This window comes from Equus asinus, chromosome 21, assembly GCF_041296235.1.
Source record: "Equus asinus isolate D_3611 breed Donkey chromosome 21, EquAss-T2T_v2, whole genome shotgun sequence".
Taxonomy (NCBI): domain Eukaryota; kingdom Metazoa; phylum Chordata; class Mammalia; order Perissodactyla; family Equidae; genus Equus; species Equus asinus.
Genome location: NC_091810.1, coordinates 37,809,741 through 37,837,175, shown reverse-complemented (window position 1 = coordinate 37,837,175; position 27,435 = coordinate 37,809,741). Strand labels below are relative to the sequence as shown.

The window sequence follows — 27,435 nt, the reverse complement described above, 5'->3', positions numbered from 1 at the left end:
TTTCTTCTCATCAACCAGCTTTCTTCACTCTATCTAGGAAGTCGTTTGAACTCCTAGATCCAGCCACACCTGCAGTCACCCTGCACTGGATTTTTCAATTACAAGCAACAATAAATCTTTCCCTTCCCCCTTATTTTCCTTTTGATTTAGCCACTTGAGTTGGGTTTCTGTCACTTGGAACCAAAAGAATCAGACTAATAGTGTTCCACAAACAATGACTCCTTTCCACATTCCTGCTACCTCATGCTCTTCTCCAGACTGGAATATCTGTCTTTCCTTATGCTTGCACGAATCACACAAATTCTTTAGGACCTAACCCTAGTCTACTTCTTCCATGAGGATTTTCCTTATTATTATATCCAATCCTGTGTGGGTGCATGCGCACACACACCCTCTCTCCCCCTCCTCTACTTTAGTATTTGTAATCAGCATCTTAAAATGAAACACTTTCTTATTCTTAACTTATTTGACATCTATATATGTAATCTTACAGACTAAGACAGAAGCTCCCCAGGTCAGGAGCACATCTCACACATATCTTCTGGTCTGCCACCAAGCCTGAGAGAGTGCTTGCTGCAATGAGTAACTGGTCATTTATTGAGAACTTAGAACTAAGCTACAAGAACTCACCTAATCATTCCAGCTTAAGTCATATAGACACCTGGCCCCGAGTCACAAGTGCCGGTTACATTTCAGTGTGATAGCTTACGATTGTATATTCAATTTCTTTTGCAGGGACAAGATCTTGGAATCATTTGACTTTGACCACTTTACGCAGTACAATTCTTCAGGAACGAATGTTTAACTTCCTTTGTTCTTCAACCCAGTTTTAGGGAGGCATAAGGCTATTCCAAGTGTGTAATGAGGCAAGAACCTCTCTGATGACTTTTTTGGTATTCTGCGCCTTCAGAATGTCTCTGCGAGAACCAGTGCATAGCAGTTCCTGCCCATTGCACCAAGGAGATTGGTGGGGGCGGGGGGGGGGGGTGGAAATGCCAAAAAGCATATTTAAAGAATTTAATTCTATCCCTGATGAAGAGAGAAACACATAATTCTTTTTGAAGGAATCCTGGCTTAATAGTCATTTAGTTCTCTCAAAAGGTTAGAATATTTTATTTTTTAAAATGTAAATCATATGTTGCATTGACAAAGCAACCCTTAAGAATTTTGAATAGTGGAGCTAACCCAAATGCTTTAAAGCATATCCGAATAGATGAATCACTATTATTGATTTAAAATACACACACACTCACACACATATATAGTTAACCAGCAGTAGGTCTTAAATTTTATGTAAGGTATGGGCTTTTGAGTCATGACCAACTAACAAATCACATACATAAATGAATAAAAATGAAATTTCTATAGCTAAAAGTGACTCAACATTGGCCACAATTTCCTGGTAAGATATAAGCTGAATCACATGGAAATGAGTACCTTGAACTTACCACACATTTGGCTTCGTCATAAAGTCCTCTTGAATGAAACAGGAGTTCACATAGAACAGACACAATAGTAGGATTGCCCCCTTCTCTTATCAGATACAGACACACACATGTACACAAACTACATATGCACACGTAATATTTATTTTGAGCACCTGTAATCCAGGCATTATGAATAATCCCTAGCCAATGAAATCAATTGGTCATGTCGGTCTAAATATTACATAGAATTGTTGACAGTGCCTGCTTGTACATTCCCTCAGTATCAGCTATAAGTAGCTCGTTCACATGAGGTAGCCACTCAACACCGTTACTACAGAATTTAGAAACATATGGCGGAGCTCTGCCATGCCAACTTCTAGGTATTCACTCTACCATTCTGACAAAAGAAGATTAAAAAAAAAAGACTGTTTGGTTTCATGAAGTCTATTATACTCTGTACAATATTGTCTTTTCCTCCCCCCGCCCCCCACTGCTTTACTGAGATACAATTCACACACAGCACTGTGTAAAGGTGCACAGCAAGGTGATCTGCCTTGACAATACGATATTTTCTTTTCCCCAGTTCAGCACTTCTTTTTCACAGGCAGTTCTCTCTCTGCCCTCCATACCACTCTATTTCCTTTCTCTACATCATTTTTCCTCTAGCTTTTTCTAGTTCATTCACTTCTATTCCACCACAGACTCATGTTTCATTTACAACTAGTTTATATTTCTCCACGACTAGTTTTAGTTGACCAATCTTTTTGGTAGGCTTTACATTTCACCACAATGATTATGCAAACTTCTCAGTTACTTTCAATGATTGCTCATTTAAAAAGAAAATAATCAAAGTTCCAAGCTTTCTACTTGGAAAAAAATAGCATGACATCCTTTTCCAGGAAGGCACTAACAACTTAAAGATATAGCAATGGAAAAGCTTGTTTTCTTTTGTAGTAAGGAGACAGATATTCAGCTTCCTGGTACAGCCAACAGCCCCGAGGGAGCTTTGCCAGAATATGTATTTAGCACTAGTTTGCTGCAATAACTAAAAATAGTGTGACCAAATGCCAGTGTTATTAGTCTGTCCTGGAGTCTCTCTGATGTTAAGGTCATGTGTAAAAACAGAACTCACCTACCCCTCAAAACCACAGCTTTCAATGGATTCAGGTAAAACAGACAATCAGATCAGAACAACTTAGCCTCACATGATGATCCTTCTCGGTGGTTCAAGGTTTGTTTAGAAGAATGGTGTCTTTGTGAGAATAGACTTCCTTCCCCATTCTAGTGCTGGATTTAAGCATCTACTTGAAACATAGAGTTCTACAGCCTTCGATTGATAAAGGGAAGTTTGTTTTTTATTTTTTCTTTAAGTCACAAAAGTTTTCATTGCCAAAGGAATAGGACATCTTTGGTTGCTGCTGTTATTAACAGGATAGATTTTGGAGATGGAATTTCTCCTGCTCTAAAGACATAATCATCCTAATAATTCCAAGCTGAAACTGGAAATATGAGACCCTGTGGACCCAACACCCAAGCCTAAAAGAATATCCAAAAAACTTTTACTGCTCTGAGGATACTTTTGCTCTCTGTAGTCCAAATTACAGGTTGAAAAAGCAAGGAGGCACTCATGAGGGTCGAGAGCAGAGTGTGCAGCCCACCTGTTATTTCTCAACCAGGAAATGAGTTTGATTTTTAATCAAACTGATACCCAAGCTTGTGACTGCTGAAATAAACATCAGTGATGGGTGGTGTGTGTGCATATATAATCAAAACAAACAGAGGAATCTGTGCTAACTCAAGATAAGGGTGGAGAAATACAGGAAAACCGAACACCCTACTACAGCAACATATAATTCAGTCTTAAATGGCAGCAACCGAGAAATTCACTATTTTAAGAAACTGGTCTCACCACCTCTACGGGGTTAGAGCTGGTTTCTCACACTGCCCCTCTGGGGGCTTCACTGGCGTTTCTGATAGCTCAAGAGCGGCAGATTGATTTAAAAGAGACAGAGCAGAAAGCAGACTTTCTTAACTCACTCCCTCCAACCGGGTATCTGACCCCTTGTCTTCTGCTCCCCCATGGCTGCCCCTCATCTTTCAGGAACCGCCCCCTCCTTTCTCTGGCTGGAGAACAGCTGGTAGACATAGAAGCTTTATTTCACATCAAAGGCAGCCCGGAGCCGCCTCAGCTTTGCCCCAGCCTCAGACACAAAAAGCTTTTGATGCTTATAACTGCGAGGCTTTTTGCAGTTGCACTTTGTCAAGGCACCAGCGGCAGGGCTTGGAGGGCCTCAGAGAGCCAGAAGGTGGCGGCGAAGTCACCTTGGGAAGAGAAGAGAGTCAAAGAGAAGAAGGCAGAGGGGCTGACCCCGGCAGGACCAGAGGGCGCGCCCCTGCTCTGGGGTCAGTGAGGAAAGGGAAGGGAGATTGGAGAGAACCCCGGCCAGAGGGAAACGGTGCCAGAGGACCCCCTGGGCAACCCTAGTCAGTGATCAGCTGACCCGGGCGGGGAGGAGGGTGCCTTTCGCAGTGTGACTGGAAGCTTCGCCTTCCGTGCTTGCCTTCTCCCGCCTGCCCCAGCGGTTGCTCTCTGCCCAGACTAGCCTGAGCGCAGCTCGGAGGCGCTCTCCTCGCTCCACACCGGCATCCCCGCCCGCCGAGCGCACGCCCAGGAGGGCGGGCCCGTTGCTGAGCGCAGCCGCCCGCCGCTGGAGAGTGCTGGGAGCCCAGCAAACGAGCAAGGCCTCTCTGGGCGCCGCGGGCTGCAAGTCACTCGCCGAGCCTTCCGGGCCACAAAGCGGGACTTGCCCACCTTGCTCCCCGGCGCTCCCGAGAAGGGGGGCTCGGTTCGCGGCGCTGCGCTCCAGGCCCCTCGCCGGTCCCAGGCAGCTCCTGGCGCGCTCCAGGCTGGGCTGGGCTGGGCCTGGCCACGGAGAGGGGGCCTCGTAGCCCCTTCCCCAGGGCGCGGTCTCCTCCTCCTCCTGCTCCTCCTCGCCAGCTGCGCCGCCAGCTCCTATTGTTCGCCCCGCCCGCCTGGCGACGTCCCGGCGCTGCTCCCTGGGCCTCCCAGGCGCACCTACCTTCTGCTGCCGGCGAGCCATGTCGGTGGGCTGCTTGGCGTTGAAGGGGTAGGCGATGCAGCGCATCACGAACACATAGAGTTGCAGCCTCTTCTTCCTCTCTTCCTCCTCCTTCTGCAGCCGCTCCAACTCCTCCTTCTCCTTTTCGCTCACCACCGACGGGCTAGGGCTGGAGGGCCGGCCACCACCAGCGCGGCTGCTGGGCTGCAGCCCCCCGGCCCCGCCGCCGCTGCTGGCTCCGCTGCCCCCTCCGCCGCCGGCTCCCACTCCGGCCCCGGCGCCGGCACCGCCACCGCCCCCGAGCCCGGCGCCGCCGCCCGAGCCTTCGCTGGTGCGGCTAGGAGATAGGCGCGCGCCGGACGCGGCCGAGCCAAGCACCTCCTTGCCACTCTCCTCTTCCACGATCTCATCCGATTCCTCTTCGCTGGACGAAGGGTCCAGCATGGTGTCGCCTGGGGAGGGGGTTCCCTGGAGCCCCCGGCTTGGGGTGCAAAAGGTGGGAGGCGCTGGAGGTGGCTGGGAGTCGGCTCTCCCGGATAGGCGCTTCTCCTGAAATCAGGGAGCGAGCGCGCTGCTGCTCAGTCTCGGCCGCCGCGACTGCTTCCTCCGCCCGGCGATCCGGAGCTGGGCTCAGACCCAGGAGCGCGAGGGGAGGAGGGAAAGGGAGAGTGCGTCCGTGGACCCGAAGTGGGCAAGGGGGAGAATCAATTGAGAGCCCCGAGCCCGCAGCCGGATGCCATCTGCAGCCGCTGAAGGAGGCGCCTCCAGAAAAGATGCCGAGTGTTGCAAGCTGTCGATGCAGCCCAGAGCCGAAGAGGCATCTTGCCGATTGGGGAGGGAGCGGCGCTTACGTGTTTATTGGCTTAACTCTCCCGTGTCCGCGGCGTAAAGGGTGGCTGCAGAGGGCTGGAGGGGGGAGAGCGCGGAGCCTCCCCAAAGTCTCAGAGCTTCAGAACTGACCCGAACGCTTTACCACCCTCCTTACACCCTCCCTTTTGTGGATAATTTCCTCCTCGATCCCCAGTTCTCATTGCCTCGACCTCTCTCCTCCTCCTGCAGACAGAAAGTTCTTGGGGGAGGAAGAAATAGACAAACCAGTGATGAGTTTTTGTCAGCGAAGAGTGGACTGTCTGTCTGGAGACGCTAAATCCAGAGGTCTCACTAAGAGGACGTCGGCGAGATCCCATGCGGGAAAGCAAGAGTGTATCTTCTATCACCAGGTTTCTTCACACATGGAGCGTGGGGGCAGTGGGGCTGGGCAGCGTGTTTGTCTCGCCTGTGTAAACTCTGATTCCAGCAATTTACTTTACATACGTCCACTCTCATTAAAATACGAGTGAATCAAATTGTGAGCGGGTTGGTGTACCGACCATGCAGCTCAACTATTTAAGTAGAACCCTCTCCCTTGCTTACCCTGAAAAACCTATGATGAACATTCTTCAATTCCAAGAACTGGGAATACTTTCTGCTGAGGTAAGCCTACCAGAGAAATAGAAGGGTTTCTGATTGCTCAGCCCTTCCTCCATTCTGGCTCGCTGGAAGATCTGGGTGGAGGGGAGTGGGGACCCTGAGATCAGACAAAGACACCCCAAAAACTTAGCGACATCAACATCTAATGTGTTGACTCTGCTGCACTGTCTTCATCTCTGCTCCTCGGTTATCTATTAATTCAAAGCAGCAGATGGTGCGTTCCTTTCCCCTGCTTCTTTCACTTAGGCCAATAAATCGGCCGGACTGGGGAGCTGGCCAGCGTGCTGAATCTAATCAGCGACCTGCAGATGGATTGAAAACAAACCAACACCAGCCACCCTTGGATCTTAGGCTGTCTAGAGACCTCTCTCCACCTCTCCCGGCCCCATCTTCTATATTTATGTATTTTCGAATGCTCTAATTATTCGTATATACTGCTAGGATTTACTGTAAACATGCAGCATGAATTGAAAGTTTACATCACATCTGTCGTTATGTATTTTCAAATTTACCATGAGTTTTACTGTAGGCTTTGGTATTCAAGTGAAGCTTTCTAGCTAATCTGTTTGAAAGCTAAAAATGAACTTAAAACATCTAGCTTCACATTAACTCCAAAAATACTGTTTGATTTCTTAAATTAAGTAATATTTGTATGGCTTTGACTTCACCACCATACTCACCTCAAGGCCATGACTTCTGTGGCCATCATGTAAATAATCCAGCAATGTGAAAATTATTACAATTTGGCAATCTTCACTTTTTAATTCTTCTAAAGAAGTAAAAAATGTTCAAATCATGTTGTACCGGTTTCCCTGGAAAAGAAAATATAGTGGGCCAGTCGATCAATTAATCAACAACCTTTACTCAGCACCTTTTTGTGGAGGGAACGTTGTTCTAGGTGCTTGTGGTGGATGGAATTTTTAGAAGACATTCTCTTAAAGACTATAATCTCCTTTAGAAGATACAACATAAACATGTGAAAACAATTGACAGCACTTATTTCAAAGCAACATATCAAGAAATCCAAGTTAGTAAACTGCTAAAGGCTTGCTTGAATGAAGCAACTGGGAATGGAAGAGAATCATATATTTCTCAAAGAAGAGAGTTAAATTTTAAAGAAAGGAACCATGTGAATGGATGATGAAAAGGGAAGGTGTTGCAAGTGAAAATGTGGTTTGCAAAGCCATAGTGATAGGACAAGGGACCAAGTAAGGTATAAGTGTTGCATGGGTGGCTAAAGGGGAATTGAGGAGGAAAAAAAGAACTGAAATAATAATCCATTTGGCCAAATTGGGAGATCATGTTTAGGACACAAAGAAATGAATTATTAACTAGGGAGCATGTGATTTGTGGAGGGGGTGCTCTTTAAGGCCAGACAAAGGCCATTTACTAATTAAATATTTCTTCTTTAAGCAAGATTAGGCACTTACGTATTATCACATTAGGCATTAGTAGAAGAGTGACCATGAATTCTGCCCTCAGAACCATTTGGAATTTCTCAATTGCTATAACAAATATTTGTTTAGTTTTGTATTTTTACACACTTCCTTTGTGGATATATGGCGTTCCTTTTCTAATAATACTCTTTAAAACATAAACTCAGTATCTGCCTTTGGTTAGTCATATAAACCTATGATTTGGGTATTAAATAGCACACTGCTTAGAGAAATCTACAATCTTCTCAATCTCCCCATGAGTGTTCAGAGACTTAAGCAGATTTTACCAGAAATACTTATAATTTTTTAAATGGTGTGCATTTCTGTCTTTTAAAATGTTCATCCTTTCGAAAATATCTTTTACCTTAGCTAAAAGTTAATTCAATGTCCTTGGAGATATAACTCTTTGCTACTGGTGAAGATAAGATATGCCACCCTGAACTCTGTAGGCATCTAAACTAGGAGTTATGGGTTTCCTAGATGCAAATTTTGATGAACAAGGAAGAAAATAACCCCAGAACACAATCCACAGGCTCTTAACATTTGTTCGTCTTTTGTTACCATCCATGTTCTTATTTTAAAGAGTGCAATTCTACCATAGATTCTGATACATGTAAGTATTTACAGCCTCAAACAAGCTATTTTAGGTGCATGCATCTTTGCCCCCACCTCCAGTTATGCTTTGTAGGAAACTTGAATAACCTCAAGGTGATGGAATAAATTTTAGTCAGCCATCTGGAGACCATATCATGAAAGTAGAAGTTTTAACATTGAATTTTTAAATCCCACCCACTAAAAGCAAAGTCTAGGGGAAATGGAAATGACTGAGACACTAAACCAGGGTTTTCTAGTCTAAACTTGATTATCTCCAAACTCCTCCAAAGCATTTGCTGTGATTGTGTAAAAGGCCACAAGTATGAGGGAATAGCTGATGAGTTGGCAATGGATAGACACTTTGATGAAAAGCGATCACTCTTTATATCACTCATATAACATGTTTCAATCAAATAAAACTGAGTTTAATGCCCATTTTAATGTTTTGTGTGTTTGTTACTAGAAGATAGTTTGCCAAGTAATTTTTTTTAATCTCACAAATCTCATATTATCTAGATGTAATCATCTCATACAATCAACATTTCTTTTATTTTTTTTTAATTTTAAGAATAGCTCACAAGCACCACAAAGGAAAAATTTGAACTTTATGATATGCCTATGTCAACTTAAATGCTTGGACTTGCAACCTAAGCAGTTCTGTCTCTGCCACTTAATAGCAGAGTTATTCTGAGAAAATTATTTAATGACTCAGACTGTTTCCTCATCTGTAAAATGAGGGATAGTAACACTCAGTTCCCTTGGAATAACAATGAAATTAAATTAAATATTATATTAAAAGTGTTTTTTAAAAGATTTAGGTTGAAACACATTTTCAACTGGTCGAAGAGGGACTTCTTATAATAAATGAGATGACCAGAAATTAGATACAAATAATTGGAAGGAAAAACAACATTAAAAAGACCAAATAATCCAGAAATAGATCCTTGAATAATAGAATATTTGCTTATTTGTTTAATCCCTGTCTTATTTTAGATAGTATTTTCTGGGACTTAGAAAATGGTTTATTTTGCTTGAGAAAACTACCCTTCATCATTACTTTTTATCATATGATAATTCTTGCTAAAGTGAAATGAAGTGAGTTAGGATGGAATTAAAGGATAATCATAAGAGCAAAAATAATAAAATCAAGCTACACAAAACATCTACTTTCACTCCAGGCAAGAAAACATGTTTTGGAACGATAAATAATACTACTTGCAGGAACCGGTCTTGGAAAACCACCTTATTAGTTAAGGAGATGAAAAAGCAAAATGGAACAAAATGTTTTACAATAAATATTTAACTTGAATTCTGAAGACCAACTATTCACAAGGGTAATCACATTTCTTGTGTATACAATTTCCTTTCACAGAAGTGGGAGCTAGCTGTGGTATAGATTGAAATGCAGTTTATGTTGGTCTTTAAAGGGACAAAGTGGAGGATTGAGTCTTTTGCATTGGCTCTGGGATACAGTAACATGCAAGTAAATAAAAGAGAAAAAAGCACCTACATAGCTGTTTCCATATGTTAAGATATTAGGTAGATACTTCGCCCAATTAGCCCAATTCTTCAATTGGGCTTACTTTGGTAAATGCTGCTACCCTTGTATCTTCACCTTCTCAAAAGTATTTTCTAGGTTGATTATCTGGGTTATATTTAATTGTTTTTACAAACTTCACTGATTTTACACTGAGAGGCTTCCTGCAGATTGTAAATAGCAATGACTGAAATCAGGGTATTTTCATATTAGCAAGTTTGTTTTCAATTTTAAATAATTGAAAATGGTGAATTCCTTCAATTCAGGTTACTCTAAAACGTAGGGGTCTTTTGGATATGTAATCTTCTGGAGGAGGAAAATGAGTAGGAGAAAGAAGGTGAGAGAGGCTTGATGAATGAAGGCAAAGTAAGTGAAAATGTAAGGATGGGTTCTATCAAGTGGTAGATACTATCGTCTGGGTCGGGGTTCCATAGAGGTAGATGTATTGGGGGAAATGCTCTAAACGAGGTCTGCTCATTTACATGCCAAACCAAACTAGCCAAGGGAAGTTGATAGACTAAGGCTTGGGCTCTGCTCATAAGAGTGTCCTTCTTCTTCCTTTTCTTTTATGGGTGGCACTTCCTCTTCTTCCATAGTAGAGTCTACTCTTCCAGCCCATTGTCCGTAAGAATGCCATTACTCTTCTCTTGTTTCTTTCATCCATAAGAACTTTCTGCCCAGTCTGGTTCCAAAAGAATATTTAAGGAGATGCTGATGTCCTATAATTTTTCACTTACAAATTGTTCCTACCAGTTTACCACGAGGAGCAATGGACTTCTATAAGAACTTAGGATTGCATTATGATGGAGTTTGTTATATTCCAACCAGGTACTTATGAGTGTACAAATCTTGTTCGTTCACTGTCCTTTATCCTTGGGAAAGATATACAAGGAAAAACTGCAGATAAAAATCGCAATGCTATTATGATGATAGCTAGCCCAGGGCTCAACACTCCCCACAAAACTCTGATAATGTTTGAGTGAAACATACATTTTTGGCTTTATATTTAAGCAGAAACTCTGCCTTTATCATCTAGGATTCATATTTTGACGTTTTATCACTTTTTGGCCAGATGCAAGTTACAGGAAACTGGAATAACAATTAGTACAATTGTTAGCAATTAAGCATGCCTGCAAAAAGAGAGAGAGAGAAAGGCTTGCCCCAAGACTCCATGCCTTGAATCCACTCACCCCAGTCACAAAAGAGAAGAGATATACATGAGTGCCACAGCCCTTCAATGCACAGTGACCTGCCTACCCATAAACATGCCTCCACTGGCAAATATCACCTGATAAATCTGAGTAATATGCCCTCTTCTTGAGGAGGAGATAGAGGAAGGCAGCAAAACAAGCTGGCAGAGAGCCAGAAGCTTGCCTTTCTCCCTGCGAGATCATAACCCACACTACTGTCTTTCACCAAGTGGCTCAGGCCCTCAGATCCCTTATTGGCCTGCAACCAAGAATCCGGATGAATCCTTGTACTTGTTCCTTAAGGGTGGGTCTCTCTCTATCAGTTATACTTGGAATTCTGGCACTTTTCTCGGCAGTATCTTTGAAGGAGATAATGAGCTATTGCATGTGTGCTTAGAACAAAGCCTAGCTCATAGTAAACTTCCAATTAAAGCCAATGGAGATGGAGATGCTGTTGATAACTATTATGAAAATTGTATTCCAAATAACAAGGCTAGACCCTATTTTTTGGAAGGGGGGCAAGGCGTCATGGTTTACTAAGGCTAGTGAGAAACCTCTTGCCCCTTAAGAGAAAGGCAACCTAGCACTGGAAACCTGCAGGAGGCTATGAGAGTCAACACCAGAGCTACAACACAGGTCTTGGGGGGGAGCAAGCGTTGCGTTCTTTCAGTGCAGATTAAATACCTCCTCCTTTTTTACCCGCTCTGATATTTTGGTCTACTTTTAGATTTTGAGAAGGTATACCAACATAAGGAGGAGAGTTAAGTGAAGGACAGGGGCAAAATAGTAAAGCTGGAAGAGTTGGTTAGGAGTCTAAGGGGAACCTTTGGAGTGTATTTGAGCTGGCACATCAGCTGCCATAGAGATACTTTTCTACCTTTTCTTTGCAAGGCATTACTTCGTCCCATGAAAAGACCAGGATACAGACCTTCCTTGGATTGGTGAAAATCAATCTCCATTTCAATCACCTCATTATAGGAAATGCAATAAATGTTTAAAGAATATTCTGTACTCAAAGTCAACTCACAGTGGAGAGACTGCAAAAAGTTAGACCTAAATCATAAGGCTTTATCTTTTCTTGCATTATTGTTTACACTGCACAATAAAATGAGACTCCTATGAGTCACCAAGTCATTTGTACTGTCAGCCATTAAAACAGCACATTTACCATGCAGTGGCCATAACCCATTTGATTGCTTCAGAAAATGTGTGGAAAAGGGAAAAACTTACGTTGTGATGTTGCCTTCAGGCAATAGGTTGAGTAATCGCATAAAACTGAGTACTTATTTTTTTTCCACCCCTACATCCGCATAACTTTTGGTGAGTTTATAGGTGGTGGGAATGACTTCATTGCAGAGCACCTTCATCATGGGGCTTAATTATGTACTCAGGATTGTTGAGGGCAACTGAGTCTTCAGTTCCTTGTTGACTAATTTTACTAGCTGGATGATGAAAGTGATGAATGTTCAAATTGTGCCCAAATTCATGATACAAAATATATGACTTTAAAATTAATCTCACACAGGAATAACTAGTTAAAAGAGAAGAGAAATTGTAGCCTGTTAAGAGTTTGCTATTTTTCCCTAAATTTGTCCAGGTTAACTGGCATCCAGGTGATAAAGGCAAATTTCTGACATCTCCGTGTTAACCTTATACTCCACAATTATTGACATAGTCCCAAGGTCAAATATTTGATATTTTTGTCTTCATAATTACCTTTGTCATTGCCATGGTTTGTATATTGTTTTTCTATTCTTATAGACAGGACTCACTGGGTAAAACATGTTTAAGTACCTCCTGTTTTGTTAACTGAGTTGTCTCTAGAAAGAAAAAAGATACTCAAACCAAGAACCTGAAACACCAAATTTTGCATAAAGGGTATGAGCTGTGCCTTTGGAATCAGACTCGTGTTCAAATCCTAGTTCTACCAGCTGTGTGACTTGGAAAAAGAGAGTTAATTCTTTGATCTTCAGTTCTTCAACCTTGAAATTGGCCATGAAAGTACCAATAATGCACATGGTTTTTATGAAGGTGAATCCAGTTCACGCATCTAAAATGCCTAGCACAATGTCTGGCACGTGTTCAGGAAGTGGAAGCTATTACCAACATTATACATGAATTTGTGTCCTGCTGAATGGGCTAACTAAAAGACATGTCCATCATTTGCCTTCTCTAGAAAGGACAGGTCCTGTTGAAGAAGATTCTACAAAAATTCTACTTTGTTATCAAGAATTTAACCTTCTTTCCCCAAATAAAGAACTTCATTTGAGGTAGCTTCTAAAGACACGTGAAGTTATCATTACATAGTCTATCAAAATTCATCTCAGGAAGAACTTATTTGCCAAATGACCACGAAATAAGAATATTATAACCAGACTTGTAATGAGGTTGACATTCCTGGAAGAAAAAAGAAAGAAAAGGCCATTCAAACATTGCTTTTTGAAGGCTCAGCTAAATAGCTTTCAGAAAGAGCTTCCACTTGCTTGTATTTGCATAACAAAAAGATTCCCCCACCTTCCTATAGTCTTATTTTCAGATCCCAGATAGAATATTTATTAAAGTCTAGATGCAATTAAACCTTTTGTGAAATTTGTGTTTGATCATGAATAAGGGTGAGTCAGAAAGTCTGTGAACAAGACTGAAACATAAAGGGAAGTATACAAGAAAGCGTTCTCATCTTATATTTAGCAATAACATTCAAATAACAAAAAAAGAGATTTTAGAGTAAGATGAAGTTTTCCATTGAGTGCATTCATCACTAGTCTTGGTTTCTTTGTTTATTGCTCTCATTAATTCAACTAACTAACATACCCTGGATGTTGGAAGATTTGCTTATAAAATGGTAATGGGAAAGGTAGTCTTGCCCTAACCCAATCTGTCTCGTTTCTGAAAGTGCTTTTGTATGAAAGGAAAATATAGTGAGTCCTCTAACAGTAATGTGTGTTTCATTAACATAACAAAAGCTGTGTTTCAGATTACTACAAAAAGATGCCATAAAATCTAAGCTTTTTTATTTCACTCCAGGAACTTACAAGGAAGTCTGTTCTCCAATTATTGTTCTATATTAGGAATTCTTTTAAGATGGTCTAGATTTTGCTATGATTATTTTAAAAAGGTGGCTCCTAAAGAGGTTACCTAATCTGGAGATGTATTTGGGGAGGTCAAGCAGGGTGATTTTTTTTTTAACATAAAAGAGGGCTTAAACTAATCAAACAATTTGTCCATAATTCCAAGGAAACCAGAGCAGAGTTATGCGTTTGGATGGTGTGCCTGAATAAGAGAGAACACATTTCCTTTCACTATGATTTTGCAGATTTACATTTCCCAAAGTAATTTGCCTGCCACCTGACCTTATTTTCTCTTGCAAAGGCAAAACAAATCAACTGGAGAGGAAAAGGGAAGGAAAACAATAATCTATGTTTTCATGTTCCTGGATTATTTGATTCCCTGGTAGGCTTGTCTCGCTTACTTATAATCATACCAACATATTCATAATTTAAAAATTGGCAGGAAATGAAACTGCAATCCTTCTGTCCCTGTTGGAACATATCAGGGAATCAGGATTTTCTTTTACCCCAGAGATTCCTTTCAGCGTGTGCCAATTTTCAAGCTTGGGGATGCTAAGTGACAAGAATTACACGTGAAACCTACAACGAGCCAAGAGCTCTGGTGTATGCGCCCTGAAAGTGCAGTCCAGGACCTCAAAGGCATTTCAATTCTGCTAATTGAAATGTGGGTGTGTTTTTAACCTCTGAGATCAGCATCTCTTGCCATTTAAGTTAGATTCTGTGAGCAGAGGCTCGGATAACCCTTATCATTTATGGCAGGTATATGGGGACTTCTAATAAGGCTTATTAAGCAACTCTTGATTTTAGAGTTCAATTATTTTTTCATTGATTTAATAAACACACATTGGGCCCTTATTATGTACCAGCTTCTGTGCTAGATCCTGAGCACACAAAGTTGAATGCACCAAGTTTTTGCTTGCAAGGAGCTCACAGTCTAGTTGGGAATATAGTCAATAAAAGAAAAATGATAATGTCCTCTGGAAGGTCTAAGGATGGAGCTATAGGCCTCGAATGTTATAAGATCAGCTAGGAGGATTCCTAGAGTTGGGATGTGAAACAGTATGAGGAGCTAGACAAGTGGAGCTGACAATGGGCTATAGTCCAATATGTCTGAAAGATGGAGAATGTACCAAGGAGGGTGATCTGGGGAGAATCTCTATTTTGAAATGTCTATGATACTGCCAGAAAGGTTTTAAGGTGATACTTTTCTAAGAGGAGAAGGAAGACAGAGCGGGTTTTCTGGGCAGAGAGAGCTATGTGAGCAGAGGCTCAAGGGCAAAAGCAGAAAATGGTACATGGAAGGCTGTGCTCAGAAACTGATATCAGATAGGCCTGGATTCAAATCTCAGCTGTTACTCTCCAGCTAACATTGAACCCTGTAGAAATTTCTTAGAGCAGCTGAATCTACTCACAACCTGCTTTGTTATTCTATTTTTAATTTAGACTTCTATTGTTAGCTTTAGAGAAGTCTAAGATTAAGTAACCTTTAAAATTTGTCCAATTTGCAGAATAACGGTAACAGTCATAATGATAAATATTGTTGATAGTAATAATGAGGATGAATACAATGTTCATTTACAGGGAGCTTGCTTGATCTGTGCAGACACTAAGTGCCTTACATGCTTTCTCTCCTTTTTTTTTCCCTAACAAATGACCCACAGTCTTGATTCAAACTTGTGCTCTTAGACACCTCAGTAACTGTAGGCCAAATAAAGTTCTAAGGTTGCTTCTTCCTTGTAGTCTGAATTCCAATCATTATAAAGATCGTCATTAAAAGATTTCAGAGTCAAATCCTTTACCACAGGAAACTGGATTCAATTCCTGGCTATACTACTTGATAAATGCATGTGTCTTGGGCAAGTTATTTAATGTTTCAGGTTCCAAATTTGCTTTGTTGTGGTATTTCATTCATAAGATCATTCTGAGGATTAAGAAATAAGCCTCAAGCAGTGTAAATGTTAGATTTCATTACAGCCATCACCTAGTTTTTTCTCCATACTTGATGGGTACAGCTGCTACAAACAAGAGCATAGTGCAGGACTTCCTCTTTGGTTTGGTTTTTTTTCAATCTTCTCACTTTAAGGGAGGGCTCTTGAATAAAGCTATTTGATCTTGTGGGGTCAGTCATCATTTTACCACCTTTATATTGCTTCTATGAAACACCATTCAAATACCATTATGGACAACTCTGACCTTATCTTTTCTGCTCCCTAGAAACCTCCTTTGGTTCAATTTGCATCTGTTAATAATTTTGTACTCCATATCCCATTGATAACTGCTAGTCTCTTATTTCCTATCCTTTCCAAATTCCAGTTAAGAAATCTTGAAATAAGTTTTTCGTTTTTCCTTTGTCCCTCCCATGGGCATTATTTAACCTCAGAGTGCAAAAGACGTGGCTGTGAAATAATTACTGTCCCCATTATCAAAAATGCAGGCTCTGGTCTGAAATATTATCATTTTCACAGCACATTGTCATCTCTGGTGGCATGAGGGACAGACAATCCTCCAAAGTCCACAAAAGAACATTAACCACAAACTTGATGAAAGTGAATTTGTGTTGAATTTAGGAAGGAACTTGGATCTTCTGAAATTTTCAAGGTAAGTCTTTCCCACTGAACTAGGGAGAAACAGGACCTATTTCTGTTGTCCCATTTCTGTTTCCATTTCTTTGACAATGAGGTGGGAAGGAAAATGCAGAATTACTCTACTTCCGTCCTTTCTCTTTCACTTTCCTCCTCAGTCAGGTTTGAACACCACACCTTCCTGTCTGAACTTCCCCTGGAGATCAGAGGGCATATGGTGATAGGAGGCTCTACTTTGCACTTGCTCCTGGCAACTCAAAACATCTGCTCTTATCATGGGGCCATGATTTTCAAATTTTAGTGTGCATAAAGGATGCCTGGAAAAAAATCTTAAAGATGCAAATTCCTGGGCACCACCCGCTACGTTTTTGATGTATTAGGTCTGTGGTGGGTTTCTGGAATACGCACTTTTGTCAGGTGCCCTAGGAGGAATTGGTGCAAAAGGTCTATGTCTTCCCTTTGAGAAATGCTCTTTAGGGAATTTCATTCCTATGACACATGGATGGAGGAGATGGACCCAAAGATCCTAAATTATTACTTGTATAGGAAGTAAAGAGCTGGACAGAACCCAGAAGAAAGAAAGATATTTTCTTCTACGTAGGTAGAACAGAGAATCCTTGGGGAAAAAACAACCAGAATGGGGTCTTAAAGAGGGACCCCATTCTGAAGGAGTCAGAATGAGGAAGTACCCAAACCCAAGAAAATGACACTGTCCACAATCACAACCAGTCCTGAGGATTTGCCTTTTTCTGAGGATCAGTTTCCTGCCTCCCTCCTCTCCACTCAGCTCCAGGAAATCTAAGCAGCCACTCCTCCCAGAGGACTTCCCCGCCCTGTTCCAAGTTGTCATTCTCGGCACTCCAGACCTTGCTTCTTTCTTTCGGGTTCCAAGTTTCAGTTTGGTGGAAAGAGGATGTGAACACCAGATGCATCCCTCTGGGCAAAGCGATCTGGGGAGCCTCAACAGCCCCGCCCCTTTCTGCACCTGAGAGAGGAGGAGCTGCGCACCAAGGAGAGCTGGGAAACCTGCACTGGAGTCTCCACTCAGGAGCGGAACCCCTGCCCACAGGATCCAGGCGAACAACTGCCCAGCACCCCAAAGCTTCTGTCTTACTCTGTTTCAATCCATAGATAAATAGTCAGGGCTCAGATAAAATTTTTCTTCTGGTTACTGCTCGATAGGAAATATATTTTAAGAAGGGAAAGCTATTTTTAAGGATTACTTTTATTAAGCTATTGATTCCAAAAATGGGTCAGCTCTCCTCGTGTGCTGCTAAAAGTGTTTTTGAGAAGTCATTAAATAAATGCAAAGTCACTAATTTGCCACTTGGAGTCCTGACCCACTCTTCTGCTCTGCCGAGGATAAGAGATGATTTTGTTCTTAGCCTATTTTGCTGTCAGCCTATTTCTCATTCACTGAGAATCTCTGACCTCTCCATCCAGGGTAGGCAGTCAGGAGCCCCAGTGGGATTCTCAGACTCAATCTGCAGTTATTTTAAGAATTTAAATCACATAAGCAAGGCCCTTTTTAGAATCCCTTCTTAGGGTCAGGCCCAGACAGGACATCCTTAAAATTGCTGCTGTGAGCATGTGAGCGGCTTTTGCCATTTGGTCTTTTATGATTAGGGCTCCAAAGGCTGCTACCATGGGAAGGAGAGTGCAGGTCATCTGGCCTCTACTCGTACAGGGTTGCTGGGAGCAACACTCTTAGCGCTAAGGAAATGGCAGGGGGAAAATCCTGCTTTGGTTACAAGAAATAGAAACTCAATTCAAGCTGGCTTAAGCAAGAAAGGGAATATATTGGCTCACATACCTAAAGTCCGTAATAGAGCTTCAGGCACCATTGGTCCAGAGCTCAAGAGAAGTCATCAAGACCCAGTCCCTTTTTCTTTCAGTTCTGCTTTGCTTTGTGTTGACTTTACCCCAGGTCAGGCCTTCTCCCCAGGCAACTCCAGACAATGTCCTTTCAGTTTAAGCCCTTTGGAAAGAAATATTCTTTCTTCCCAAGAGTCCCCTAGAACTTTTGATTTGAATGTCATTGGATTGATTGGGGCCAAATGCCACTTATACTGGATTGCCATGGCTAAGGGCATGCGGTGCTCTGATTAGCTAATCCAAACTCACATGCTCACTCTTAGAGTCAGAATCACCCATAAAGGACATGAACTGTGATGAGTAGGAGTGGTTCCCCAAGGAAAATACATGTTCAGTCCTCAAAAGACAACCAGTAGACATTGGGGAAAAAAATGCCAACAACCCTACTACATATTACTTGAGTAGACAAAACAAATGATGATTGTGAGTCCCTTGATGGACTTCCAGATTTGGGGGAGTACCCACTGCCCCCAGGGCACTCATACCCACAGATCTCATGAAGCCTCTGAAATACAGTTAAGAAAAAAAGCAAAAAAGCAAACCCTCTCGTGGTATGACCTGCTTGTCCTGCCATAGTCCAGTGTGCAGGAAACCAAGATTGCAGCAAAAGTGTGGTCCATTCTAGTTCTGTATGTCATGTAATCTCACCTAACAAGACAGAAATTGCTGTTATTTAGTGAGTGCCTATCATGGGTCAGGTTCTGTGCTAGGTGCTACACACACACACACAGACAACATTGCCAATCTCTACACACACTGTTTAGATCCATACCACTGATCTATGTGTACTATTTAGACTCATTGGATCTGGGGCAGTGAAATAAAAATGCTAAAGGCACAGTGGTGGTAAAAAAGCTTCTCGAGGGTAGGGAATATAACTTGTTCGTTTCTGTATCCTTATCTTTTTATCGTATTCTGGGTGCTGTGTGAAGTACTTTTAAAGCTCTAATTAATTTAATCCTCACAATAACCCTATGAAGTAGTTACAATTTTTAATCTCCATTTTACAGATGAGGAAACTGAGGCACAGAAAGGTGACACAGGCAGTAAAGGGAAGAGCTGGGATTCAAGCCCAGGCAGTCTGACTTTAGAGCCTCGCCTAGAAAACATACTAATTCTCATGAATGTAAACACGGAAATAGGGGTCTGGCTCCTTACTCACAATTTTCACAGAACTGTAATGGGCAGCAGAGAGATGGTCTATACCTGCACCATCCAATATGTTACTGGCCACATGTAGCATTTAAATTAAAATTAATTGAAATGAAATAAAACGAAAATTCAGTTTCGCAGTTCACTAGTCACATTTCAGGTGCTTATTAATGACATGTGGCTAGAACAGATATAGATCAATTCCATTCTTGCAAGAAAATTCTATTGGGTGGCAGTAGTAGATGAATTCTAAATGTCATTTCCAATCTTGATATGGGGAGTGGGAACGGACTGTTTTTCATGGAGCCTCCCTACCCAGCATGCTGGCTGCCATTCCCCATTTGCAGTCTAATCCCTCATCACTCTGAGCAGCCATCGCCTTCCATGCACCCTCCCTTTACATACTGACTTCTCTGGGCATCTCTACAGTCACACCAGGCAGGGGTCAACAGCTTGTAACTGCCACCCCTTCCCCAAGTTCTACTTGAAGTTTTAAGGCAGGAAATCTGGCTGCATTGTTGGCAGGGAACTCTGGCAAAGGTGGTACTGGACTAAAACTCTGGGTCTGATATGCTACAAGACACTGCCTGTGTGGTGAAAAGTCCAAGCTTAGGAGACATACAGACTTGGATCTGGATCCCAGATCACCAGGTACCTACAACAAGACCTCAGATAAGTGGCTTCAACCTCTGATTGTCACATATAAAATGGAGTTAATGCTGCTTACCTCATATCAGCATTTATGTCCTTGACATAGTGTCTGGTGGCCAAGAATCAGCAGCTGCTGAGGTCGTGCTGATGATGATTACATAACTCAGATGATCCTTAGCTCTCCAGCCTTCTAGGGGCCACCCTTCTGTTTAAACCCAACAAGACAATACCTGAACCAATTTTCAATAGACCATGATCTCTCCTCCCTAGGTAATTTCTAGGACACACTGAAATCTGTCTTGGACGCCCCATGGCACCCCCCAAATCCCTCTTTGCTCTGGACTACATCTTCAGAGCAACATGGGTCAACTTTATCATCTTGTAATGTGTTTCTTTCTTTGTTTTATTCACTCCAAGCATGACCACAGCCCTTCTCTTAGACCTTCAAAACACAATGACAACCAGGCTGTGGTATTTGACAGACTTAAGGAAGGGAATTACAAAACAGAAAAGGAAAATTTAATATTGGATGATAACTATGACTATTTGTAGAGTCTGTAGATTGTGCACCTCCAGAGGGGTCTCCTAGTCCTCTCATCTATCGCCATGTTACAAGGGCCATCCAACCTCCCTCATGCAAGAATTATTTTGACCTTGACCTTCTTACCCATAGCCTAAGGCGAGAGCTGCCTCTTACCCAAGAGCTAGTATAGAAGGATCCTGCCCCAACCCACCCAAATACAAATTGTCTTCCATTCTTGTCCTGGGGTGACTGATTCAGGCAAACAATCTCTACATCGTGATCTTGAGGGCAATAAGTAGCAGGCAAGATGACACGGCAGCTACTGAAAGGCTGTCGATGAAAATAATCTGTAACCAATCTATAAATGAAAATTTGGGAGAGTTCATTCTGAGCTAAAATCTGAAGACCATGGCCCAGGGCCTTTCTTCCCGAAGGAAGAAAGGGCACCAAAGAAGTGAGGTATAGAGTGGTTATATATCCCCCGTACAGGACGTTTCACATATGATTGAAATGTCCCTCCTACAATAGTCACAAGATTGCCCTGTTGGCACAGCGCTTGATGGACACAGCAGATAGTGGGTCTGCTATCTTGGCGGGCGTGGCAGAAGGCAAGTCTATTGTCTCGAGCTGGGTGGTCACAGGTGACTGCAGCAATCAGTTCAGTTCAGTTCAGTTGGGAGGGGGAGGGAAGTTGCACCCTTATCTCAAGGGCCTTTGTTCTTGCCATAGAGAATATCTAAAGCAGATATACAATGCATGCTCAAGGGCCATGGTCAGGCCCTTTTGGAAAGACAAGGTCAGGCCAAATTAGGTTTACACAAAATGGCTTCCTCATATACTCCAATATATCCTATTACTTGCCATTTTTATTTGTCAAGGCCAAGGCAAGGGAATACATTTGCTGATTCCCAAACCCACATACTTCGTCTCAATGTGGATGGAAGGAAATTTCTCTACTTACATCCAGAAGTATTTGCTGCTCTTTGATCTCTGGGTTTGTTCTGCGATGCAGAGCCATCAGGAGTTAATGTGGTATTCACGCTACTGCCTGCGTAGGTGCCCAGGGGCTCCTGAGCACTTGGCTTCCAAACAAAGCACAAGCTGGCTCTCATGTTCTCAACCCTTTTCTGCAGTCTTGATTGTAGCACCAAGGCCCTATTTTTCTCTCAGAGACAGGGCAAATGGACCTTAACAAGAACAGAGGGCTCAGGAGAGGAAGGAAAGCAGCTACTGAATGGAAGGAAATGCTTAAGTGGCATCAGAGAAAAGCTAGAGCTCCCTTAAGGAATTAGCACTTGAATGGCACTTTACAAATAGTAGGCTCATTCTCTGAGAGCTCACTGTGTGCCAGGCACTGTGCTTGCACTTGTGAAGGCATGATCCCATCTCATTCTTCAATCAGTCATAAAAGTAGGTATATTATTGCCTTTTTGGAAGCTGAAGCTCCGAGGGCAAGTAATGGGATGAAGATTACCTAGTAGTAACCAGGAAAGCCACAGTCAGAGGCTGGTTGACTCCAGAGCCTGTGTTCTCAACCTCTATCCTGATATTGGCTCCCTGGTTCTTCCAGGCGTGTTGTTTCATTGATTTCAGGGATGTAAAGAGAAAAGGGGCAGTATTAGCCCCATTTTGCAGAAAGAAAATGGAAACTCATGAGAGTTGCTCAGTGTTACCTAGATCTCCTGAGTTCTAGTCCAAGTAGCTTTCCTTACATTGAGCAGAAGTGACTGAGGACTTTCCCCACAAGTTCTTCTCCACTGGGGGTTTAGAAAGCCCTCAGGGGGCTGATCGATTTTCACAGCCATCTCTGTGCCAAGGCTTCTGTTGAGGTATGATGTTAATAATCATAAAGGAATCGTTATTCATTGTAAGGAATTTAACATCGCAATTGGGCTCCAATTTAACAGAATGACCTTCTCCCCTTTCCCTATCAAGCTTTCTTGACATCAAAGAGTGCTGCACAAATAATGGCTTTGTTTTTGCTATTTGTATTGCCCCTAACTAATTATTTAGAAAACCACTGCTATTTCCAAAGGCTGCCACAGCCCCTTCCCCTCTCAAAAGAAAGGTCTAGTCCTACTTTTTTTTTTTTTTTTAATCGTTTAGGTACCTTGATTCTTCAAAATAAGAATAATTAGTGATGGACAAATCTTGGCATTCCAAAGAGGACATAAGCACCCTGGCCAAGGAATTATTAGAAACCTCTTTTCCTATTCTCTTTACTAAGAAGTTGTCAAGGTGATGAGAAGAGGCCATGACGGAGAAGGGTCTTGTGAAGTTACCTTCACACTTTGGTTTATGAAATCTCTAAAAAGCTCTTTCCATCAAGCTCATTTGGGGACTTTGCTAGGTATTGTGATGTAGTGGGTGTTTGTACCAATAAACTCACTTTGGGTCCTGCTGATTATTGTCTTCTGATGTTATTGTATGACCCTCAAGGGGGTTCCAATTATTAAAGAGGGAAAATGGACAGTTGTAGTTAGAATTGCCTCTATATCTGGACTGCAAAGTGGGTTGCTTCCTTGAGACAATAATCTCATTTTTGGGGTATCTCTCTTACAGGAATAAAGCATCTATGCATATCTATTTATACAAAAATGTAGGTATTCGGCCAGCCCTGGTGGCCTATTGGTTGGGCTCGGTGTGCTCTGCTTCGGCAGCCCAGGTTCAGATCTCAGGTGAGGACCTACACCACTCTGATAGCAGCTGCGTTGTGCCGATGGCCCACACACTAAAAAAAATAGAGGAAGATTGGCACAGATGTTAGCTCAGGGCAAATGTTCCTCAGCAAAAAAAAAAAAAAAGCAGGTATCGAATATACAAATAGATACAGATACTTATTGTAACATTGTTGTCATAGAAAAAACTAGAAACAAAATCCATCAATAGAGGGACAGATGATTAAATTATGACACATTTATGCTATGAAGTACCATGTGGCTGTAAACAAAATATAGTAACTTAGATCTGTATATATTTGCCTGGAGGGATGTTGATTATACAATTGTCAAATAAAAAAACAAGTTTCAGAGTAGAGTAAGGGACATGATCCAATTTTTGTAAAATATTGTGTCCAAAATCTGTCTATGAGCATTTATATTTTTACATGTTTGAATGAGTATAGATAACATGTGGAATGATATCTACTAACCTGTCAACTTTGGACTGATTACCTGGAGGGTATGGGGAGGGATGCTTTGAGGGAAGGCTATATTATTAACTTTTGTTTGACTTGTTATGATAAGTACACATTATACTTACACTTCTAAAAAGTCCGATAAGATAAATTCAATAATAAAGACGAAGGGGGGTGCTTTAAGGCAGACTGTGCCTGCAATGTCATTCCTGGCCAGAGTTATCTGGAAGGCTAGCACAGTACTGCTGAGATTCTTCTGATCTTCAGAATGAACATCTTACGACTTACAAAAAAAAATAGCAAACCCCAAGAAAAAGGAGGGGATGGGCTGTTATCTGTAAAAGTTCTCCTTCATGATGGCGTTTTCAATGAAACCAGTAGAATGGTAGCGGTCTAACAAAGACCACATAGACAAATCTATTATTTTTCTTCCCTCTTAGAAAGCATCATATAACTGTAGGAGTGTTTCCCAAAGTTAGTATTCCTGGAAAAGGAACACCGTTTTAAGCATTTTGAGTGGGAGAAGAAATGCTAGTGTATTAAATTAAGCCTCTGGCAGTATCCGTTTTTAACAGATCTGTTCTTCCCTCCCCGCCTCTCTCCTTCTCTCCCCCGCTCCCTTCTTCTCTTGCCTCTTTCCTCTTTCTCGCCCCCTTTCTCTCTCTTTCTTGTTTTCCTTCCTTCTTTCATTTAAAAAAAAAATATTTCATTTATTTAATATTTCACACTGAGATGATGTTAAATTAATCGACTCCCAATTACTGGCTGGCAGGTAAAGAACTGGGCAATTTAGTCTTTTAAATAATTTTCTTCATTGATTTGTAGTGAGAGTTATAGTAATAGATATATATAGATTTATATATATATAAAGAATAATGAAGAGTATGCATCTGCTCTATCCCAGACATATTAAAAAAGAAGCCACAGAATATTCTCAATCACATTACATTTAAAATCAAAAGTCCATTTGGATGTCTATCACATGTTAGGACTTACACATTTTCCTCAGTTTATGCTGAATTTAGCTCACGTCATAGTTTGTTGTTTTGTCTCACATTTTGGGGCACCACATACATTTCATCAAGTAAGTTACCTCTGTTTGGCAGTTTACTGTAGACAATTTTTCTAAAAAGTGTTAAGTACTCTTTAAGCAAAAGAAATTATGTACATACATGAGCGCAATTAGCACGTAGTGGGGATTTACTAAGTAACTAGTTGATGTTAAGTAATAGAATTCTCAGAAAACAGCATCCAATGTCCTGAATGTTTTTTGGATTTTTCCCAGTTGTGAGAGCTCTTTGTGTCTTTCCTCCTCTCTCGAACTTGGCCAGTAATTTTTTTTCTTTGATCTCTAAGTTAGATGCCATAGTAGTTTTCTAACTTTTGAGATCTCCATCCATGGTTAGGGCCTTCCCACATTGTCTTTTTCTTAGAAAGCTTGGCCTTTCTCCTTCTGGGATGTATACATTTATGTAACATAAACATTTTTAGGATTGTTGATTCTTGAAACCAGGAACAACACTTACGGACTAAGCAATATCCTTAAATGCCAAGAAAATCAGAAGCACAGACTGGAATACTTCTCATGTTCATGGGCAGAGGCGTTACATCCCAAAATACCACGTACAGACAATAAAAAGACAAACTTGCTGGAGGAGCCCTCAAATGGGCAAAGTCCCTTGATTGGGAGCCAGGGTCACATTTGCCAGCTTGCTTCTTCCTCTGCCCTTGTGACCGCCCCCCACTGCCCCCGACTTGTCTTGTGATGCAGATTGCTATGGTGATAGGGGAAGAGAACACTGAATTAGAAGACCATAGCAAAAATACTGGAGTGGCTTATAAAGGGTATTTTAAATTAACTTTTTATTTTTGCAATAATTTTAGATTTACGGAAAAGTTGCAAAGATAGTTACAGAGAGTTCCCATATAGCCCTCACCCAGTCTCTCCCATTGTATCCTACCATGGTGTACTTGTCAAAACGAAGAAACTGGGAGTCTAAGCTCCAGACTTTATTTGGATTTCACCAGTTTTTTCACTTATGTCCTCTTTCTGTTCCAGGATCCAATTTAGGAATCTACATTGCATTTAGGTATGATGCCTCCCGAGTCTTTAGGTACGCTCCCAAGTTTCCAGCATCCTGTGACAATTTCTCAGTCTTCCTTTATTTTAGAAAGGATTTTAATCATCCAGAATTTTACCAAAGTTTACTTCTTTGAAGTGGGCTTGAGGGATTGCTTTATTGCCATCTTTTGTGTTTTTAGTGGCTCTTAGGGGAACAAAATGTTTTTCAGGACTCTTATGACTTGGCATATAAAGTTTCTGATATTGTCTTCTTCACATTAATCCTTTGCAGGAGGTCATTATCACCAAGAAGGGGATGTTTCTAGCTAGTGACAATTTCTTTCTGCAAGGCACATCATCTCAGTTCTGGTTTAACTAATTTTACAAATAATTTAAACCTCCAATTCCAAAATATTCAAATAGTTTTACACTATCATGGCAGATTGTGTGAAACAGAGATTTTTTGCTCCTCTCCACCTTGAGTGCTCTACAAATAGACTGTGGTTTCCTTTAACAAGGTTCTTTCAACAGTCTGTTTGGTGCCACCCTATGAGCTCCACACCCCAATCTGTGGGTTTAGATTCAGCTATTTATGTCCTTGCCAAAGCAGAGTGTCCATAATCAATCTTGCTGCTTGATTTTTGTCACCACCTCTCCATAAAATCTGTTTTGAATTCTAAATTGAACACTTATGTTGGAAAACTTTCTGTTTTATCCTCTTTACATTGAGTAAGAGTACACAGTTTGAAGGCAGAGAGATCTGAACTCAAATTCCGGCTCTGCCACCCACGACACGACCTCAAGCAAGTTACCTACATTCTCTGAGCCTCTATTTCTTCATCTGTAAAATAGCGGAGACAGCTTTTTGCCTGGATTTGATTTTCAAAGCCCTTAATATTTTCTGACTTTTTTCCTTTTTTAGCTATTTGCTATTACTACAAGTTTAGCCAGAAATGAAACAATCTAAAAATAGAGTTAGCAGCTTCTGGTTCTTTTCTCCCTTCACCACTCTAAAATACCTGGAGAATAAAAAGAGGGGTAGAGGTGAGAGGGATGCATGACTGATCCAAGGCTTTGCAAAGGATGGCTCCATATGGACAAGCTGGAAAGGGGCTGGGGATGCTGCAGCGGGAGGTGGACAGGAGCAGCATTTTGCAGTTAATTTGGAGGAGTGGAAACGGTCAGCAGATCTGCTCTATCTTGTAGAAGCTTGCTTCAAGTTTGTATCCATTGCCATTGGGTTAGACATGATGTGGAAAACCTAGTCCCTGTGTTTGGATTCTCTCCCTAGAGTGGTGGCTCCCTTCATCTCTTCATGCCCATGGGACCACTCCAACCATCATCTCTGTAATGTGAAACCCCAGCCTTGCCACATAATCCATAAAATTTTGCTCTGAACCCTGTCGCAGATCCCACTCATACTTCATATTTTCACTGACACCCTTTTGGCTATTATTTCTGGTGATCTATAGAAGTAAATTTCAGCTACCTCTACAGTCTAAAAAACATATTCACACTTTTACATTGCTGGTTTTCTGTCTAACAATCCATGTTTGTGAAGGATATTTTCACAGCTCTCCTGATTGAGAGATTGAGTCATTACAAATTTTGTAGAAAGTAAAAAGAGGGGGCTCTTTGGGCAGCCCCCCAAC

General features: G+C 41.7%; 1 protein-coding gene across 20 annotated transcripts in view; it reads right to left on the bottom strand.

Annotated features, from left to right (window-relative positions):
• Positions 1 to 5,844, bottom strand: part of CADPS (calcium dependent secretion activator) — a 431,612-nt gene extending 425,768 nt beyond the window's left edge. For all 20 annotated transcript variants that reach the window (XM_070492692.1, XM_070492701.1, XM_070492702.1 and 17 more), the window contains exon 1: positions 4,508 to 5,844. In XM_070492692.1, coding sequence (XP_070348793.1) covers positions 4,508 to 4,951 — 444 coding nt within the window. In that variant the 5' untranslated portion in view covers positions 4,952 to 5,844. The remainder of the gene's footprint in view (positions 1 to 4,507) is intronic.
• Between the last annotated feature and the right edge of the window lie 21,591 nt (positions 5,845 to 27,435).